This window comes from Drosophila busckii, chromosome 3L, assembly GCF_011750605.1.
Source record: "Drosophila busckii strain San Diego stock center, stock number 13000-0081.31 chromosome 3L, ASM1175060v1, whole genome shotgun sequence".
Taxonomy (NCBI): Eukaryota; Metazoa; Arthropoda; class Insecta; order Diptera; family Drosophilidae; genus Drosophila; species Drosophila busckii.
Genome location: NC_046606.1, coordinates 2487956 through 2507771, shown reverse-complemented (window position 1 = coordinate 2507771; position 19816 = coordinate 2487956). Strand labels below are relative to the sequence as shown.

The 19816-nt window shown below is 42.7% G+C and overlaps 4 protein-coding genes across 4 annotated transcripts; 2 read left to right on the top strand and 2 right to left on the bottom strand.

The window, feature by feature from the left end:
- Positions 1-844: 844 nt before the first annotated feature.
- On the bottom strand, positions 845-8383 carry LOC108599178 (protein Smaug). The gene is made up of 4 exons (XM_017985965.1): positions 7997-8383; positions 3844-5446; positions 2816-3789; positions 845-2759 (listed from the first exon to the last, which is right to left on the bottom strand). Exons 2-4 carry the CDS (start codon positions 5329-5331, stop codon positions 1709-1711), a joined length of 3513 nt encoding a protein of 1170 aa, XP_017841454.1. The 5' UTR covers positions 5332-5446; positions 7997-8383; the 3' UTR covers positions 845-1708.
- Positions 8384-8757: 374 nt separating this feature from the next.
- LOC108599179 (ubiquitin-protein ligase E3B) lies at positions 8758-12602 on the top strand. Its single transcript, XM_017985967.1, has 7 exons — positions 8758-8918; positions 8981-9464; positions 9525-9905; positions 9962-10587; positions 10645-10763; positions 10823-12000; positions 12057-12602. Exons 1-7 carry the CDS (start codon positions 8758-8760, stop codon positions 12339-12341), a joined length of 3234 nt encoding a protein of 1077 aa, XP_017841456.1. The 3' UTR covers positions 12342-12602.
- Positions 12603-14546: 1944 nt separating this feature from the next.
- On the top strand, positions 14547-16335 carry LOC108599185 (T-box transcription factor TBX6). Its single transcript, XM_017985980.1, has 5 exons — positions 14547-14662; positions 14732-14885; positions 15028-15295; positions 15355-15492; positions 15550-16335. Exons 1-5 carry the CDS (start codon positions 14572-14574, stop codon positions 16129-16131), a joined length of 1233 nt encoding a protein of 410 aa, XP_017841469.1. The 5' UTR covers positions 14547-14571; the 3' UTR covers positions 16132-16335.
- A 1495-nt stretch (positions 16336-17830) lies between these two features.
- On the bottom strand, positions 17831-18861 carry LOC108599190. Its single transcript, XM_017985986.1, has 3 exons — positions 18597-18861; positions 18194-18544; positions 17831-18137 (listed from the first exon to the last, which is right to left on the bottom strand). The coding sequence occupies exons 1-3, from the start codon at positions 18831-18833 to the stop codon at positions 17919-17921; spliced, it is 807 nt and encodes a 268-aa protein (XP_017841475.1). The 5' UTR covers positions 18834-18861; the 3' UTR covers positions 17831-17918.
- Between the last annotated feature and the right edge of the window lie 955 nt (positions 18862-19816).

Here is a 19816-nt window from a genome sequence, read left to right as displayed (position 1 = left end):
TTTGATAATTATTTTTGTTCACGTTTACCCCGACCCCCGTATTGAATGCCAGCGTTCCTTCATGACTATAGTTGCATTGCTATATGTATATATAATATAAATATGTATTGTAATTAACTTGAATTTATGCACAATTTGTTTGTTAATAATAGTAGTTGAACTTTTGCTTATTAAACCATGTTTCTTTGTAGTTTGTTTTGTTTGCGTTGTGTAATTTCATTTAACTCGACTATTATTCATTTAATTTCTTAAAATTTACATGCGTTTGTTCCAACTGGCAATTTGAATAAATAATAAATATAAACATTTGTTAAGCAGCAAGCAAATATTGTAAATATTTCTTTTGTTTTTAATTAAGCTAACAATTCGTTTACATACTTATATAAATGTTGCTTTTTGTTTGTTTGCGTGTCTCGTTAGTATTAAGCTTAGGCTTAGTCATAAAGCGATCGCAATCTCGATCCAAATATCGTATCGTATATAGTTTACTTATACTAACTCTCAAAACAATTACATTTAAAACATAACATAAATCGAATCAAATCGAATACAGCGCACATTATTGTATAAAAAATTGACTAAAGCCTAAAAGCGAAACAATATTTTACATATACAAATGTATGTATGTATGGCTTAAGCCTGGTAACATATAATTTTTTTTTAAGATTTTAGCTTTTTGGCTTAAACGCTTAACTATACTCACTATATATATATAAAATACAAATACATGTGTGATTCTGTTAACATAAATATATAAGACAATTTCCTTTTATAGAGTTTACAATTTACAATATAGTGTTTGTTGTTTTGTTTTGTTTTGTTTCAGCAATTACGTTCCTTTAAATTTAAAATAAATTATGTGTATATAATCTTTATACATATATATCATGTATAATAAGTGTATAAACATAGTACATTATGTGACTTTCAGCAAGCAACGGTATTTGTTTTTATTCGCGTCGTGTGTTAGTTCATTTCCTTCAAACATTTTCAATTCTTTAATATTTTAAAATATTTTTCGTCATGCAGCTTTACTAGTACTCATAGTTGCGAATATAGTAATCTTAGTCAGTCTCATGGTCACGATGCAGAGTTCAATTATTATAAATCATATATTTATTAGTATATTTGTATATAACACGACACTTGTGTTTGACGTGAGGAAAACTTTTAGCGTTGTCAGAATAGCGTAAAATGTTGATCAAATTTGGCCAAATTTTCCTACAGAGAAAAAAGTGTATATTGTTTGTTGTTGTTGTGTTTGCTTGTGTTTGTCGGAATTAATAATGTAACTAAAAACATTTAAATAACATTGGCAGCAAAAATTAGTAACGCCACTGTGAAGATGACTGCTGGACGGCTGTGCCTGCTCCCAGCGCCTAGAAATTGTTTCTTTGATTGTTTTAGGGAGGGGGGAAATTGTAAGCTAGGCCCCGCCATTGTAACGGCCAGCCGTTGCACTTTGGTTTGCAGCAGCCACAGCGCCCAGAGCTCTTCCATACACACACAGATACAAACATAGACACTCTCACGTACACACGCACATATACATATATAGACAATTTTAAAACTTAACATTTAAACTAACAATAAGCTTGACTTATACAACTAAAAAACGATTCGTTGACAAACGTTATAGACAGACACTCGCACAGAAACATATAGAAGAACATTCGTATTATATAGACAAGTAGATTAGGTTTAGAGCTCAGTTCATTGCCTGCTCCGTCATTTGGCGGCAGAGCGTCTCCAGTTGCTCCAGACTTCGGAAATCATTCATTTTGTAATCATGCGTGGGCATGCTAAAGTTATCCTTAAGCGAGGACATGCTTAGGTTTATCAACTGTGACTGGGACAGGCAATGCTCAATATTATTGTTGTTAGTATTGTTGTTGTTGTTGTTATTATTGTTGCTGCTGCTTGTTGTTTGCTGGCAGATACTATTGCTACAGAGACTAACGCCACCATCAACGTTGCACAAACAATTGCCAGCCACATTGCCAACAGCAGCGGCTGCCGCAGCAGCAGCCAACAGTTGCAGTTGTTGCTGATTAATCAGATTATGGTTCAATATATTGTTATTGTTGTTATTATTGTTAATCAAAATTTGTGGTGGCGGCGGTTGCTGCTGCTGAGCAATATCTTTAGCTATATCCGCATTACTAACCATCACGACGGCAGCCATCGTCTTCTTCGGTTGCTGATCCAATGAGCCAGAGCTGCCATTGAGACTACTTAGTCCATTCAAGCTGGGTTTGCGCTGCTGCTGCAGATTCTCATTGGCGCTGTTGCTGAGCACGCCTTGTCCCGGCTTGAAGATCAAATGCTGCGCTTGCTGTGGCCCGCCGGCAACTACAATAAGATTGTTTAGCGAGCGACGATGATGCGGCGGTGGTGGCGGAGTCTGCTGCGGCAAAGCTGGAAAGTGTTGTGCATGCTGCTGCAACATTTGCTGCAACTGTTGTGCATGTTGCTGCTGCTGCTGCTGCTGTGAGTGATGTTGCTGCGGCGTATTGCTCATAAAGTTGGGATACGAGCTGCTCTTGTATTGCTGAGTCTGATAGCCATTGTTGTAATCAAACTGTTGCTGCGCCTGCTGCTGTTGTTGTTGTTGCTGCTGCTGTTGATGATGTTGCTGCTGCAGCGGATGTTGCAAGCAGGTGAGCGAAAAGTTGAGCATATCATTGGAGTTCTTGCGATGATTGATGCGATCACTGCTGCCATTTTTGGTATCGCACTTGCGGCTCTTGCCATTCCATCTATAAACATAAACAATTGAAGGCAAGTGATAGACAATTTACACTGATTTACTTACCTGGGCTTATTTATGTTGCCAGTGGCACCGCTTGTGGTTTTCACATGATGCAGCTTGGGCACCATGGACATCTTGAGCTTCGACAGCTTAAACTTGAGCTCCTTCAACTGATTGGCATGATTAACAAACGCCTCGTTGTGTATGGAGCGATCGAGTATCCACATAAACACACCTAGAGTTTCATCATCTTGCGCACAGTAGGGATCCTGCTGCAATGCATTGCCCACCAGCTCAATGACCTTCAGGAAGCGCAATCCAATGTTCTCCTCACTGTGCAGACCCGACTCTAGCGGCTTCATGGGAGTCAACACAATGTTTGTTAGCTCCTCCACAGCGCTGCTTATTTTCATTTGGCCCGTGTGCAGCTCCTGCTCCAGCTTGGCAAGCAAATGTGGGCGCTCCTTGAGCTTCTCTATGCACAGCGCCAGCTTGTGTGAGGCACCTTTGGTTACGCCGACGCTCTGCAGAAACTCCTCGCTAATCTGCAGCATCTCCTCGTACGTCATGTTCTTGAAGAGTTCTATATACTTGTGCAGGCGCAAGGACTTAAGCCACAGCCCAATGCCAGACATGCCCACATTGCGCGTCTGAAACTTAATATAGCTGGGCTTGAAGTCATCCAGCCGCGTATCCGAGGTGCTGTTGGCCAAAATATTGTTCACACGCTGATGATGCTCAATGGAGAGCGAAAAGCTGCGCGGCTTGTTTGCAAACTGTGCCAGATTCTCTGTGGAATTGGAGCAGTTGTCGTTTACCGTAATCACAGACGAGTTGGAAGAGTTCGAGGAGCAGCTAGAGAGCGTCTGAGTGGTTAGACTGTTGGAGCGACGCGTCTTCAGCGCTGCTATCTTGCTGTCCAAGCTCCAGCGATTGATGTCGCCAAACTGATCGCAAACACGGCCCATAAGTATGGAAGCATAAGGTGCTGGCGGTGGTGGTGGTGGTGGCGGCGGCTGCAGCAGCAAGGAAGGAGGCTGCAAAGCAGACATTTAATAAAAGTTCAACTTCGATTTGTGTAAGACACTCACCTGTTGCTGGCTGAGACTGATGCTGGAGGACTGCTCATCGCTGCAGTGTGGGGGCTCAAAGTCAAGTATTTCGGTGCCATTTTTGCTAAATGAGGTGTCATGATCGTCACTGCCGCCCAGGCCCAGCATGGAGCCAGCGGCGCCGGCAACAACGCCATTGACCAGCGACGAATTGCTGCCCAGGGAGAGGCCTAAGCTATTCTGACTAGATGCTAATTCGTTCAATGTAATACCATTTAAATTATCACAGAGTGGATTTATTGAGCCGCAAGAGCCGCTAACGCTGCCACGCCATTCACCCGGCTGACGCGGCAGTTGCTTGTAGTGCTGACGACTTGGCGGCGCTATTGTCTGCCAGTCAACGTTGCGCGTCAGATTGCCCAGCGAGGAAGAAGATGAAGACGAGCTATTGTCCGAGTGGCTGTTGCACTGCAGTTGCAGTTGCTCGGGAAGGGGCAAGGCCAAGGAAGGCGGCGGTGTTGCATAGAAGCTGCTGTTGCTGCTGCGCTTGCTGGTCTGTATGTGATCCTCCAGCTGACGCAGCCAGACATTCAGTGAGCGTCGATCCTCGCTGTTGATAGCCGGATGTATCAGCAGATAAGAGAATATCTGCTGCACCAGCTCTGTAGGCACCAGCTGCTGCACTGTATCTTTTACCGCTAGTGGTATGAGCGTCATGTACGTCTGCTTAGCCTCCTCATTGCCGGGCTTCAGCAACGGCAACATGTTGAGGACCTCAAGCAGCAACTCTTGCTTGCGTTGTGATGTGCTGGAGCAGCTGCTGGTTATTTGGAAATCACTGCCGTAACAGGGCATGGAATCCTTGTCTGAAGATGACGACGACATGGCATCTGTGAAATCACCAGCTGATTGCTGCTGCTGCTGTTGCTGCTGCTGCTGCTGGCACGTCTTGTAAGCATTTAATAGATTTTGCAAATAGCTTGCATTGTTGGCGTTTATGTCAATGAGTACGCTGCTCAGATTCGTTTGGCAAGTGCCCAGATTCTGTGTCAGATTGCTATCAATGGAATACTGTAGAAACTTGAGGCTGGGATAGCGCAAACGCTTGAGCAGCGCATATATGACCACTGTGCGCTCACAATCGTTCCACTTGTCGAATAGAGATGTCACCGTGCTCACTTGCTCGCAAAATAAAGCATTTGTCGTTGTGGTTGTCGCTGACGTTGCTCCAGCTGCCAACTGTGTTGCTGACTGTGCCGGCGCCTCATCGCTATCAGCTGCTGCTGCTGCTGTTGTTAAATTAGAGGTATTTGTTGCTGTTGCTGCTGCTGTCGCTGCCGCTTCTGTTGTTGTTGTTGTGATTGTAGCTGCCGCTGTGTTTGCGGCACTTGTCGTTGTTATAGTTGTTGCTGCTGTCTCCTGCTGTTGCTGCTGTGTAGCGCTTTCGCTTGCTGCGCTTTGTGTGGTGGTGGTGTTGTTGTTGCTGCTGCTGCTGGCAGCATTGTCGTTTTCTGTTGTGTACTTCATAATGTCGTTGTTGTTAAAATTGCTGAGGAAAATATAATTCCTTGATGTCTTAAGCTTTTATGATTAATTGCTGTTTTTGTTTATTTTAAATATATTTTTGGTAAAGTTGCCGTAGCTGCAAAATACATAGAGAGAAAGAGAAACAACTAATTAAAGGGGGAAGTACCAAGTTATGAAATATGCATATATTATTAATTACAAATTGATGTTAATATTATGCACATATAAAATCGCAAATCGTTGATTTCAACGATTTTTCTTTTTTATGTGAATTCACTGTACTTATTTATAAGACTTATGTATGTTTATGTTGCTAATGAAATACGATGAGGATTAAACTAGTCAGTCTTTGGGCCACGTGATCGTCACACCAGTAACGTCATGACTAGCAGAAAGAAAATAAAAACATTTCTTAACCCCCTTATTGTGTATTTGTTATTGTTGCTCCCGTTGCTGGCGATAATAGACGACCGCGACAACATTCAAAGTTAATCAAATCAATTTTTTCGCTAATTTATTAAATTTACAAGTGCTGCGACAATAACAAAAATTGCAAACTGACAAATATGGCGACAATATGTATAATATATAAGCCCATATATATGTGTCTGTGTGTGCATGAAAATTAGCATGCGTTGTACAAGTGTGTGCGTTGATCGGTTCAGTCTTTTTTTATTTTCAGCCAGGCTCTTATCAGAAAAATAAATAAATATCAAGAAAAAAGTTTCGTACATAACACCTGCCTCTGCGATAAACCAGTACAACAATAATTTATTTTTCAATTATTATTTGCTTATTAGGTCTAAGCCAGGGCAAGAAAAGGTGTGAGGGCAGGTTGGAAGCTTCATCATAAGTTTGGTTAGGTTTTTAGCAATCCGCGATTTTCATTTAATTTCGTTACGCTTTACACTGTGCCCATTTTTTGAACGGGTATTATAAGAGCTTGTTTCCAATGCTTCTGTTTCTTCTTCTTCTTCTTGTTGCTGTTGTTGTTGCAGTTGTTATTGTCGCAAGCGACTTTCTTTGATTTTATTTTTTTATTGTACTTGTTGTTGTCTAGTGTTACAGTTTCAAAGCTCTCTCGGCAATGCAGCTCACGGTACGTGTTTGCATGTGTGTATGTGTGCATGAGAAAGCATTAAAATATAACGGGTCCAATTACAGTATAAAAGAGCAACCAAGTGGAATTTACTGCTTTTAATTTGACTTTTTTGCGCTGTTGCTTCTTTTAAATTTTTGTTTAATTGTTGTACACACAATTAAATACATTTGTACATATAGATAGCTATGCTTCTGTTTAACTTTTATATCGCTTGCTATTGAACAAGTTTTATTTTATTTGAGGTTATGTTGACTTATTACATTCACACACACACACACACATATTCTATATAGATTGGCATTAAATTGATGAAATAGTAACATACATTTACGTTAATAATAGCTGTCAATTCGCTAAAGTTCAATAAACGGCACGCACACACGCATACAGCAACAACTTTTGTTCTTATACTCACACACATACACATGCGTGTACATATGTTTGCATGTGTGTTGGGCTTCAAACTCAGCAACGATCGTATTCCTTTGGCATATTTTATTCCTTATTATTATTATTTTTGTTATACTTCGCATGCACAATATAAATTTGATTATCTTCACTCGCTTATAAGCACATAAACAATGATGGAAGCAGTTAAACGATACGAATCGAAACGAAACTGATGCCTGGCCACAAGCTAATGCTAACTAAATGCTGCAACAAATACGCACTGTGCTTAGCACCAAGAAGATTGCCAACGACAACGGGCAATGGCAACGTCAACGGGAGCAAGCGGTTAGGCGGGAGGAACACACACAAACACCAGCGTCAGCAACAGCGGCGGGCAACTAAATGACGAATGATTGGCGCTGGTGGCGTCAGCGAATGTGCCTGGCGTTTTTATAAAATGGTGGAGGTGGAGAGAGTGTGGTGTGAGTGAGAGATGAGAAGAGAGAATGCGAATGCGCGCCTTTTTCTGACAGCGCCAAAGGAGAAGCTTGCCCTACAAAACAGTTTCATACGCCAGAGATGCAGGGGGAAGAACTTACACACACGCATTCCTCTATATTCGCTTGGGCGTGTGTGTGTGGCGGAATGCAAGCGACAATATGTAGCGGGCTACAAAACGACCTAGCGACCCCAAAGCAAAACGCACACTCACACCACCAAAAACACTCACTCATACATCTGTTACTTATATTCTTACGGAAGCAACCAGAATGCACAGGCAGAAGGCAAAAAAAAATGCGGTAAATTACATGAGAGAGATTACAAAGCAGGCAGGCATTTGCTTTTGTCTTCTTCTTTCTACACAGTTGCTGTTTTCTAGTTGTTGTTATTATTATTGGGCCCTGCTGTTGTTGCTGCTGCTGCTGCAATTGTTTTTCATGTCGCTTCATTTCAATTGCACTCACTTTCCGTTCCGTTTTGGGCAAGTGCTTCTGTCGCTAGTTGTTTTGTTTTGCCCCCAAAATGCGCCCCACCCACCCACACCCAACCTACATAGTGGCAGACAAAACGATTACCAACAACAACAACACAATACCATTGACTACACATACTCATACACACACATAAACACAGAGCGCTTGTGCCAAAATCATCGTTCTATTTTTCAATTACCTTTTGCTTTCTATTCGCTGCAAACCTTGAAATTATTTTCACACAGTTTTGATCAGCGCTCCGAAATACGAGCATATTTCACAAAATTTGATATGCTATGCTATCAGATCGCGCCATCCATTAACTTTTTCTATAATTTTCACCTTGACTTGGCTTTGTTATTCTGGCTCTGGCTCTGTTTTTTTCCAAAGTCTTGCAAAATCATACTACATTGCCTTTTTTAGCTGACACTCTGGCATCACCACGAATTATTTGCGCGTGCACAACACATTTTCGCACGCAGGCACTCTAATAATAAGCCAAACACAATAGTAACGCTCTCAGTTACTTGCATTTTCGTTGCGAAATTATATTCTACTTTAATTTTAATTATCTATCAATTATTAACGCACGCAAAGCAAACGCGAAGACGTATATTCCGATACTGATACCCGATGTTGACTTACTCGATTCCAAGATTCACATTGGTGCTGCCAGACTGTACATATTAATCGTTTAGTTGAACTAGTTCATGAACCGTGTATGAGCCACAGGCAGAGGAAAATGAAAAATTATTGTGATTGGAAAATTAAGAGCAATTGCAAGTTGCGTATACCATGCACAACGAAATAAGAAACTTCCAAAGCTGTGGGAAATATTAATTTGCCGCGCAATTTTCAATATAGCCCAACGAATTATCAATTACTGCAACAGCAAAACACCTCAACAAAAACAACAACAACAACAGTAACCAAATAACATCAGATATTTGTATACAAAAGATGTTTGCACAAACGGAATTCCAGAAAAGCAGCTTTTTGTCGCACACAAAAGCGGCAAGAGAGGAGCGAGCGCTGGAGAAGAGGAGGGAGGAAGCAGCTATACTGTTGCAGGCTACGCTCAAAGGATTCGTAGCTCGTAATCAATACCAGAAACGTATCATGTAAATAGTATATATGTACCTATGTATCAAGTATATCAGACTCATTCATTATCATTTAACAGCAAAGACTTTGATGCAATCTTCTTGGAGCTGGAGGAAAAGGATGCCAAACTTGTGCCCAGCGTCAATGTATATCCAGTGCTGCGTCGCTATTTAACACAAATCAAATTCAATAAGAACGACTCGGAAATGAGGGATCGTCTGGAACATATATGTCGCTACGTAAACCGCGCCATGGAGGCAGATAATCCTACTCTATCCTATGCTGCGCTGTGCCTACACAAAGAGCGCAGTCTCCCCTGGATAGCACACATTAAAATATTGCTAACCAACTGCCTGAAATTGCTTCCGCAGCTTAAGCCAGAGAATCATGCGGATAGCATATCCCTAGCGCTCTTGCTGCACACACTAATTGTGTTTACAGCCATCAAATCCTGGGAAATACTACGCATAGCTGTTTTTGAGAAACTGCAGCCAGCTATGCAAAAGGTTTGCTGCAACATACAGGGACATCTGGTGCAACATGGCTTCTACAGATCAATGCGCGTGAGTGGGGTAGATTTAATTTATTTTTGTCATTAACTAATCTATTATGTTCTTCTACAGTTGATACTGCTAAAAGGCACAATACGCGAGGAATTGTCGGTTAAACCAGTCACATTGGTAGCTATTATAACACTTTGCCAGCGTCCTTTGATTGATGGCGATTTTAGTCGTAACTTGTTGCTACAATTTCTGAGCGAAATAATATCAGTGCCGGCGCTGATTTACCATTTGCATCAAAACGTGCCGCAGTGCATCGAACAGTTAAGCAGTATGTGTCTCCTAAAGCGTGCGCTAACCATGTCGCAAGACTTTATGTGGTTCGAGGAGTTTTCAGCCACCATGACTGGCACCAAATCGTTGGCGTATCTGGGCAATATTTGCAATTTATTTAACATAGAAAACTTGGAAGATGCGAAGCTTCTGGCATATCCCTTACTGATAGTAAGTTGCATATTGATAAAGAAAAGACCAAAGTTTATAATGTTATTGTTTTATAGGAAACAACCACATCGCTGTTGGAGCTGATACCAAGTACGGTGACTACCAAGGGCGTGGTAACACAGTGGCATGAGCTGCTGGGCTGGCATGCGCCCTGCACTGAACCCGCACAGAATCAGAATGTTGGGCTAATTAAAAAACAATTTCATATGCTGTGGGATCATCGCTGCATCAAGTTGCTGCTGGGCGATCTGCTCAAGCAGATCAATGTAAACTATGAGCGCATCGAGTTCCAGTCGCCACAGCAGCCTTCGACAAGTAATTTGTTGCGTCGCGCCTTGGAGCGCAGCTCTACGCGTGGCAGTGGACTGCTGGGCAGTGCAGCGTCTAAGCAAACCAAGCAGCAGTGGCGCAAGCTGGATAACAGCGATGTGGTGCAAATCTCCCGCGTTTGTGGTATGTACTATGCAGCGCTCAATACAATCTCACAATTGAAGTTGGATATACTTACGGGCGTTTGCTATAACGACAATGTACTGTATGATCTTTGGTTGCTGTTAACTTCACTGGGTCCGAACTGTGGCATGAAGGAATTTCTTGAACTGTTGCGCTCCGAGACGGCGCTACAAAAACCGCAAGCGTCCTTGCTTATGCTATTCTGTGACTGCATGACGCATTATGTGACGTAAGCTCGCACCTATTTATGCTTTTTCATTAACTTAACTTGTTTATCTTTTCCTAGTATTCTGGATGAATATGAGATGTATACGGAGCAGAGTCCATTTTGCTTGAACGACTACGTTATGCTAACATATTTTCTCAACAATATTCTCTATAAGCTGATAAATGATAATATTTTGGGTATAATCAGTAAATTTGCTATTATACAATTAATTTTTACAACTTTGTCTCTTTTTTAGGCGCCAAGAATATTGTGATGAATCCTGTGTTTGTTTCTCTGCACACTTTACTCTTATGCTTATATCGTCGTGACTGCCGTCGACCCTTTGCACCACCCAACCACTGGCTGATACCTGAAGTAAAGCCTTCTACTTTCATTAATGATCTGGAAAAGGCTAAGCGCAATGCTATGTTGCTGCTAGCCAAGATGCCGCAGATTATACCGCACGAAGATCGCGTCAAGCTATTTCGCAAGTTTGTGCAGAACGAAAAGGCTGTCATGGGTCTCACTGAAAGCGCTTGTGCCTCACCACGCTCCGCCTTAATTGTCATACATCGCGAGCGCATAGTAGAGGATGGCTATCGACAGCTGGCGGCGCAGCCTACGCAAGCATTAAAAGGCGTTATACGCGTGCGTTTTATCAATCAGCAAGGACTACATGAGGCTGGCATAGATCAGGATGGTGTGTTCAAGGAGTTTCTAGAGGAGACAATCAAGAAAGTGTTTGATCCGTCGCTGAATCTCTTCAAAACAACTTCGGATCAACGTTTGTATCCCTCGCCCATCTCCTATGTGCAGGATAATCATCTGCAGCTGTTTGAATTTGTGGGCCGCATGCTGGGCAAGGCAGTCTACGAGGGCATTGTGGTGGATGTGCCCTTTGCATCATTCTTTCTCTCCCAGCTGCTGGGACAAACGCAACAGGCGCTTTACTCCTGCATGGACGAGTTGCCCTCGCTGGACAACGAACTGTATCGCAGTCTGACCTTCATCAAGCATTATAAGCAAGATGTGTCCGACTTGAATTTAACCTTCTCCGTGGATCAGGATGTTATGGGCAAGATTGTTACACACGATTTGCATCCAGGCGGCAAGGCGCGCATAGTTAACGATCTGAACAAACTGGTCTATATACACTATATGGCCTACTTTCATATGAACACGCAGATACGTGACCAGACTCAGGCCTTCAATCGTGGCTTCCGCAGCATTGTCAATCCCGAGTGGCTGTCACTCTTCTCGCCACCCGAACTGCAGCGACTCATCTCAGGAGATACAGTGCCGCTGGATCTGAAGGATTTGCGCAAGCATACGCAGTATTATGGCGGCTTTCATGACTCGCATCGCGTTGTCGGCTGGCTCTGGGATATACTAGCCAAGGACTTTAGCGAGGATGAGCGCAAGCTGTTTTTAAAGGTGCGCCAAGCATTAAATCCTAATTGAATTCTTTAGTTATATATTTTGTATTGCAGTTTGTAACGAGCTGTTCCAAGCCACCACTGCTGGGCTTTGCACATCTGGAGCCGCCCTTTTCCATACGCTGCGTCGAGGTGGGCGACGATGAGGATACTGGCGATACCATAGGCAGTGTGATACGTGGTTTCTTTACTATACGCAAAAAGGACCCGCTCAATCGTTTACCCACCTCCTCCACCTGCTTTAATCTGCTTAAGCTGCCCAACTATCAGAAAAAGTCAACGCTACGCGATAAACTGCGCTACGCCGTAAGCAGTAATACGGGCTTTGAGTTGTCTTAAGCCGCATATCTTCAAGAGCTTTGAGTGTTTTTTGCTTTCAATTTGTTAAAGTCTTCTATTTTATTAATTATGTATATCTAAGTTCAATACCAAGTGTATGTGGTTTTTTAACAACAACAAATTCTAAACAGATTATTATGTATATGTAGAGTTAATTGTATAAACGTACAGCTGTGATAAACAAATTATAATACACAACACAATAAGAAGCTGAATTACAACCATTGTAAGATATAAAGAATTATATACATATGTATAGAGCTGGCGTGTATTAAATATTATTATATTATATATATATATATAAATGTGTAATGTTAAACCAAAAGTAACAACAACAATAAATCTACATGTCTGATTCAGGTGCAAACGTAAGCAAACTTTATGTAAATACATTTAAAAGGAACTCATTTCCCAAAGTAGCCTAAGCACATTGCCAAAGATAACAAACAAATTTAGAAGCCAAAAAGTGCGTTGCAGCAGTAATTAGTGAATGGCTCGTATTTCCCCGGGGTTTTCCGCCAGCCGACGCAGGCAATGAATGAAAATCGTTTGCCACAAATCCGTCTACACGCGCTAATTGCAATGAGTCATGGTCAAATGATCGGGAATCGGGAAGTGCACTTAGTTTAAGCGGAAATGTTGCGCAGAGTTTATGCAAAGCTTGTCAAATTACAGGAAATTCTTAAAACTAACGAGCACTCAGTGCGGATTTAAGCAGATAAGGGATAAGGCAAGGGTTTTGGTTATACCCAGGCCCTATATCATTTGACATTTGACATTGGTCGAACGGTTCCGGTTTCTTGCTTATATGCCCCAAGCTGTGGACCCTTGCGGTTATTGTTTAGTTTTTGCAGGCTCCTTTGAAGTTTTGGCTGCTTTTGTCGTTTACAATAATCATAACAATAATATACAAGAAAATAATAAAAATAGACAAGGATAACAGTCGGCGGTCCTTCATAAAATGCCCGCATTGTTCTCAGCATCCTTGGGACAAAGTGTGATGATTTTTATGACTCGCCTGTGTGAGTTTTTGCCGACATGACGCCGTCGTCGTCACATTTTTTGTCATCCTTCGCTCTCAGCCCATCCCGTAGACAAGTGGCCAACGACTAGCGGCAACAAGTGGCAATCGTCTGTGTCTGCGTCGCGCCTGCAATTGCGGCAGTCAAGTGGCTGTTGCGGCTGTCAATTGGCGCCAGTTTGATGTGCCAGCCAACAATTTGTTGCAGTCCATGTACCGTTTAACATTTGATTACCGCTACTTATCGCCAAAGCGGATCTCTGAGTCTTTATGCTCAAACACTATACACGGTAGCCATGTATGCTGATTCTTAGATAAGTAAGAGCAGCTCTTAGCATATGCACTTGAGTCTGATTGATCCTGAGATTGCTACAGAGAGTTCAGTATTGGAAGAGTGCATCCTTGGGAAAAATATATTTACACAAGACTTGAAACCTTTTGTTAGTTTAAAAAAATAAACTAGTAAACCAGCAGCAATTTTAATGTGCAATATATTTCAATAATTAAATGATTCCCTTAGGTAAAGCCAGGTCTTAAGTTTTATTCATTTATAGTCTGCAAGCGAGTTTTGGTTCAAGTTTAAAAATAAGTTCCCTTTTGAGTCATCAAAAATAGTTTTCAAATAACTCAACAATTTGTTGGTATGCCTAAAGATTCTTAATGCCAATGCCTATCGCTAATTGGTGTCTGCAATTTGGCCCACATCCCAAAAGCAATCTTTCCATTTGTTTAACTATAAATACCAAGTTCATCAAAGAGCTCGCCCCCCGAATATGTTATCAACAATAAAATGGGCGCCCATTACTTAGGCTCCCCACAGCAAGCAGTCAAGAGCTCAAAATGGTGCCGTCTGAGATTAGAGCGAGACGACAGCAGCTGGCTGGAGATCAACAGGGAGAGAGAGAGAACGAGCGCGCGCGCGCCGTTCAGCCAATGCGAGCAGCGCAGAGCGCAGAGAGCGCTTCAATGAGTGCAATCGGGTCTGACGACTACCTGAGGCAAAACCAAACCGACCTGATTCGACTGGAAGCGAGTTAGTGTGCGCTCCCAGCACAACGCATCAGTCTCAAAGAGAACTTCGTGGCGATCAGTTCACTCCACAATTCCCGCGTGTTGCTTAAACTTAAAACTTGTGTGCAAGGCGTAAATTAGCAACTGGTGTATCCCCTTGTTTAAAAACTATTATTGTGTTATTCAAATTAAATAATAATGTTGGCGCTGCCGAATATTGCGGAGCTGCGCATGCAGCAGCAGCTCGCCCATGAGCTATATCGTCAGCAGATTATGCAACGTCTGCCAGGTAAGTCAGCTCAAAGTTGCCGTCGGCTTTAAGCTGCAAGCTAACCAGTTGTCTTTGTTGTGAACACAGATCCACTTTGTGGCTTCTTGCCAAACTTTGCGGCACACTTTATGCCGCCGCCACAGCCCAGTTTGCCTGGCGTGGAGGCCAAGCTGGAGAACAATGAACTATGGCAGCAATTCCATCACATTGGCACCGAAATGATCATCACTAAAAGCGGCAGGTAATGTGCTAGTTTTCTTATCTCTGCTTATCTAGCTGGCATTATAATAAGCATGGCGAGCAAAGCAGCCTAGCCATGATGGCGATAAGGCAGATTAGCTAGTTAAGAGATTGCTTCATATTTTTATTCTTGCATTTTATAGACGCATGTTTCCCTCGATGCGCGTTTCACTCAACGGTCTGGAGGATGAGACAAACTATTGCGTGCTGCTGGAAATGGTGCCCATTGGCGATTGCCGCTACAAGTTCTCCGGCTCGCAATGGGTGCCCGCTGGCGGCGCTGAGCCACAGAGTCCACAACGCATGTATCTGCATCCGGACAGCCCGGCCACGGGCAAGCACTGGCAATCGCAGTCGCTGCTCTTCAGCAAAGTCAAGCTGACCAACAATACGCTGGACAACAATGGACATGTGAGTTACAAGATCAGCTCTGAATATGCAACATTTACTTATCCTAACTCTTTCAATAGATTGTCTTGGCCAGCATGCACAAGTATCAGCCACGTCTGCATGTCATACGCACCGCTGATCTCGCGCAGATACCCTGGGCTCCCCAACAGGCTTATGTCTTTCCCGAAACCGAATTCATCGCCGTCACAGCTTATCAGGTATGTTAACAATTCTCTCTCCTTTGCTCTTGTATTAACTTGTTCCATGCCTTACAGAATGATCGCATTACCAAGCTGAAGATCGACAACAATCCATTTGCCAAGGGCTTTCGCGAATCGGGCCAATCACGCTGCAAGCGCAAGCTCAACGAGGCTCCACCATCGCCCACGCCCTCACAGTCCACAGTGGACACCATTGATGTGGAATTGCCGTCGGCAAAACGTCCACGCATGCCTCTACCACTGCTAGCTTCACAGTCTGCAGCTGCAATCCCGCCTCATTATCTGCTGGATACACTGGAGAGCAATTTCTATCTGTCACCACCGCCACCGCCGCCGCCGTCACAGCAACAGGCACAGCTAGCTATTGATTATGCCAGACACATGGGCAGTTATCCAAGTTGGGCCTACACGCCGCCATCGCCCGATTCGTCGTGCGCCTCCTTCAGCGGCGACTCTGCACTCGACACTGAGGCAGATGCCGATGCGGATACCTTTGTGGATGTTGTGGGCACTGCCAAGTCCGACTTGCCAGCTGCATCGTTTGCAGTTGCCGCAGCCGCAGCAGCAGCCGCGCCTAAGCCCAAACGCAGCAGCTTCAGCATCTTGGACATATTAGGCACGACCGTCTCGGTTTAGTAGCTGTGTGGAGCGGCTGCTCCCATTTGAGTGTGCCTTGTACGTTTAATTAGCGTTTGCTTAGTTTAAGCTAAATTGTGATATTTTGCAGTTAATTAGGATTTCCAGGTATATGCAACGGCAGCAGTATTTAACGCTTAAGTATTTATTATGCAATTTTAATTGTTTAAATGATTTCGTAATGGATTTATTGTCTTTGGCATTTCAATGCACCTGCAAATAAAGTAGAAATTCCACAAAGAGTGTTCTGGCTTTTCAAGTGTGTGGCGACTTAGAAACGAGTTGGGTATGGTAAAGATTTAACTGGATGGGCACAAGCTGCTATAAGTTGAGCATCTAATTGCGAACTTTTGATAAACATTGTTGGTCAAAATATAAATTTTGATATAAAACAATAGCTGCGTTAACTTTTGATATATAAGCAGCTGCTACTGCTGCTGCTTATGCAATCTCGACAGTTTGGAAAAGATATATACAGTCGGTTAGCTTCGAACCTTAATACTACGTTTGGAATATTTGCATTGTACTATCTGAAAAATTTCTTTGGCTTCGTATTCATTTTAACTCTTTTGAGCCCCCCACACAACTTTGTTTGGTGCTTCCATTTTGCTCGCATTCCTTGCACACATATTTGCGTTCACAGGCGCATGTCGCATGCCCCAACATAAAAAAGAAACCAGTTTGGGCCTAAGAAGCGCACCACACATAAGATCAAAATACAAAATAAAAAAAAAATTCACTCTCTCGTGCAACGAGCCAACAACTTGAACAGCAACAACAACAACAACAAGAACGACAACAGCAATGAGAAACATGGAACAACATGAGCTTATCAGCAGATCAGAGAGCGCCGCATCTTAAATGCTGGCGCCAGCGCCAAAAGCGCTGATTGAGCCGCGACTGCGACCGCGAGAGCGACTGTGACCACGACTACGACGATCGCCAGTTAATCCTGTGCAGCAACAAGCAAATGTAATTGATGTTTTCACGTTGTAGTTGTTTGCCATTTACATGCAAGCAGAGCATCTCACACATGCCAGTCCAGCCGCTGGAGCGGAAATGAAATGGCGGCTCCTTTGTGTGCTGGACCAGGCTACTCTATAAGCGAGATACATGGCAATTGCCCAAATTGCAAATCGTCGACGGTGGCATTTCATTTCAATTCGCGTTAAGAAACAATTGTTAAGCTCTAAGCCCCCACCATGTCCAGATGTCCCCCACACACGTTGGCAACAACCTGTTTGCTGGTTCAATCGCTGCAGAGGGGCCACTCTCTGGGCAGTTCATTCATGTTGCCGCTGGAAGTGTTTATGGGCTCCACATTAGCCACACTGCATATTCATGTTAAACGTCGCCAAAAAGACTAACGACGCCAAAGCTACTATTGTTTCGCTTTTGTGCTTGTTGTTTTTGCTCGAATTTATTGAATTCTCATTTAAGAGCAGCCATAGCGGAGCGCTTCCCGCTCATTCGCATGTCAAACTCAAAGCGATCAGCCAGCGCTGATAAGCTAGACTCTTTTTTTTTGTTGTTTGGGCTCTTGATCCTACTAATGTTGTTGTTTGCTCTCTTTGGGGTATGTGTAATTTCCTTGGAAATTAATGCTGCGGCGGTCAAAATCAAAGTCACGGCGACAATTTTATCAGCAGGCACAATGAAATAGGCCACATCCTGAGCTTTAACTTTTTGGCTTAGAAAATCAGTAAAGTTATTTATTTAAAGCACAAGCTGTGCAACTTAAGGCATTAATTCAAGATTAATTTCAAATGAATTTGTAAGTTTTGTGCTTACGGCTTAAAGTCATTGAGAGTGCTGGCACGCAGATGCCAGTGATTGGGATTGCGATATTTAGTCAATCTGGTTAGATCAAAGCCAGCGGGCAGAGCGTTGCACATTTTTTGCTCTCGTAAACGTTGCTCTTCGCTCATCGCAGGCATATCCTCAAATGGAGATACATATGGCTCTGCATCTGCTGCAGAAGAAGACTTCAAGCTCACAGAATTATTCTGGTAAGTACAAAAGCATTATTTATATAATATATTAAGCATTAACTAATTCATACCAGTTCTAAATCAACAAAAGTTTTCTTGTTTATGCGTCCCTTTTGCTGCTCTTCAAGCGTTTGATGCGCAAAGTGATCGAAGTCACAGTCTTGCTGATTTTCTATCCACTTTTCTGTGAACATATATTTGTGCAAGGCCTCAGTGCCTGGGCTAGTTTCCAGCGGATTCTTAGACTTTCCGCCTCCTTGCGTGAGGCTCATATCAAAGAGTTCGTCCGCAGGCACTTTCAAGCCCATTGGATTGGTCACATCCATGTGATGACGTAGCTCTCTGCGCTGCAAAGTTGTCTGCTCTGGCTTCAGCTTTTGTGCAGCCGCCGCCGCTTGCGGCGCTTGCGCAGTGCGCAACATCTAATAATTGTTGAATAATTATATCTATGATTGTATATTCTGTTTTACTTACAGTTTTGTTTTCAGCAGAATTTAGCTTTTGAGTATCAAACTCATATTCGCCATCTGTTACAGAGCCATGTTTTTTGGCCACAGAAGTCTCAATATCATTTTCTATATCAGACAACGACAATGCATCCAGATCCGAATCATCGCGTTCACTCGAGTTGAAGGAGTAAAACGACTCATTGTCCTCATCATCATTCAGTTTTTTAAAGTTAGTGTCAGTAGTATTAAAAATTAAACTCATTTTTGTTAATTTGTTGCTGTACTTTTTGCGCTTCTGTTTCTAAATAGCCTTATACTTATGTCTTATACTTGTGCATAAAATGCTGGCAACACTGCAAAAGCTGCACTTGTTGTAAGACCGAAACATATCGATAATCAATTGGCAGTTGCAGTGTTATCGCAAAATTGGTGAGTCGCGCGCTATTTTACGCACACGTACATATGTATGTGAAGAAAATATTGAAATATTGAAAGTACCTACACTTTGCACTCAATAGCCTCATAAACAAAGGATTCGGAGACAATGCGTATGCAAAATTCTGTAGAGGACACGCACTTGACAGCGGCTATTGTTGGCTTGCCGAGGATTTGCAAAAATGATGAGCAGTTTGTCCTGCCTGCTTACGCCTGTTCTGCCTGCTTGTGTGGGTGGATTTTCATTATCCGGTAATTGTTTGTGCCATTGTTCACACGCAACGTTTGAAAAATTACACGCTTTGTTAATTGTGTCCAGCCCAGACAGTCCCATATGCATATAAGCCCCTCGCTAGGGTTAGAGCTGTTTACATATGCCAATGGAAATATTGCTATGGTGAGTTTGATCTTAAATTCAATTAATATATGCGCGCAAGCTGCTGCTGCAAAGATACAATATTTTAACTTAAAAATATTTGATTTAAATTAATTAAAATAGATACGTTGAACTAGTAAAGCAGCAATTTTATTAATAAATCTTATAGTTCTGCCTGTGGCCTAGTTTAAAACCACGGCTTAGGACAGAGGCTAAGCAGAGCGAGAGTGAGCGAGAGAGGTAGTGAGAGTTTATGGCTTGGCACCGGCGACACGCGCATTCTTGTGTGCGGCTTTGTTGCTATTCTAGTCGCTAACAAAATATATTTGCATTTGAAACAATAAAAACTCAAGTAGCCGCTCATTGTGCTTAACGCCGGCACCGGTCAGCGGCGGCGGCGTCGGCGACGGCGGCTCAGGCAAAGAGATTAATTA

Coding starts and splice junctions, on each gene's coding strand:
- LOC108599178 (XM_017985965.1), bottom strand. CDS start 5,331: ATGAAGTACACAACAGAAAACGACAATGCTGCCAGCAGCAGCAGCAAC. Junction 3,790..3,843: donor TCAGTCTCAGCCAGCAACAG/GTGAGTGTCTTA, acceptor TCTGCTTTGCAG/CCTCCTTCCTTGCTGCTGCA. Junction 2,760..2,815: donor GGCAACATAAATAAGCCCAG/GTAAGTAAATCA, acceptor TTATGTTTATAG/ATGGAATGGCAAGAGCCGCA.
- LOC108599179 (XM_017985967.1), top strand. CDS start 8,758: ATGTTTGCACAAACGGAATTCCAGAAAAGCAGCTTTTTGTCGCACACA. Junction 10,588..10,644: donor TGCATGACGCATTATGTGAC/GTAAGCTCGCAC, acceptor ATCTTTTCCTAG/TATTCTGGATGAATATGAGA. Junction 12,001..12,056: donor AGCGCAAGCTGTTTTTAAAG/GTGCGCCAAGCA, acceptor TTTGTATTGCAG/TTTGTAACGAGCTGTTCCAA.
- LOC108599185 (XM_017985980.1), top strand. CDS start 14,572: ATGTTGGCGCTGCCGAATATTGCGGAGCTGCGCATGCAGCAGCAGCTC. Junction 14,663..14,731: donor GATTATGCAACGTCTGCCAG/GTAAGTCAGCTC, acceptor TTGTGAACACAG/ATCCACTTTGTGGCTTCTTG. Junction 14,886..15,027: donor ATCATCACTAAAAGCGGCAG/GTAATGTGCTAG, acceptor TGCATTTTATAG/ACGCATGTTTCCCTCGATGC.
- LOC108599190 (XM_017985986.1), bottom strand. CDS start 18,833: ATGAGTTTAATTTTTAATACTACTGACACTAACTTTAAAAAACTGAAT. Junction 18,545..18,596: donor ATTCTGCTGAAAACAAAACT/GTAAGTAAAACA, acceptor AACAATTATTAG/ATGTTGCGCACTGCGCAAGC. Junction 18,138..18,193: donor CTTTTGTTGATTTAGAACTG/GTATGAATTAGT, acceptor TGTACTTACCAG/AATAATTCTGTGAGCTTGAA.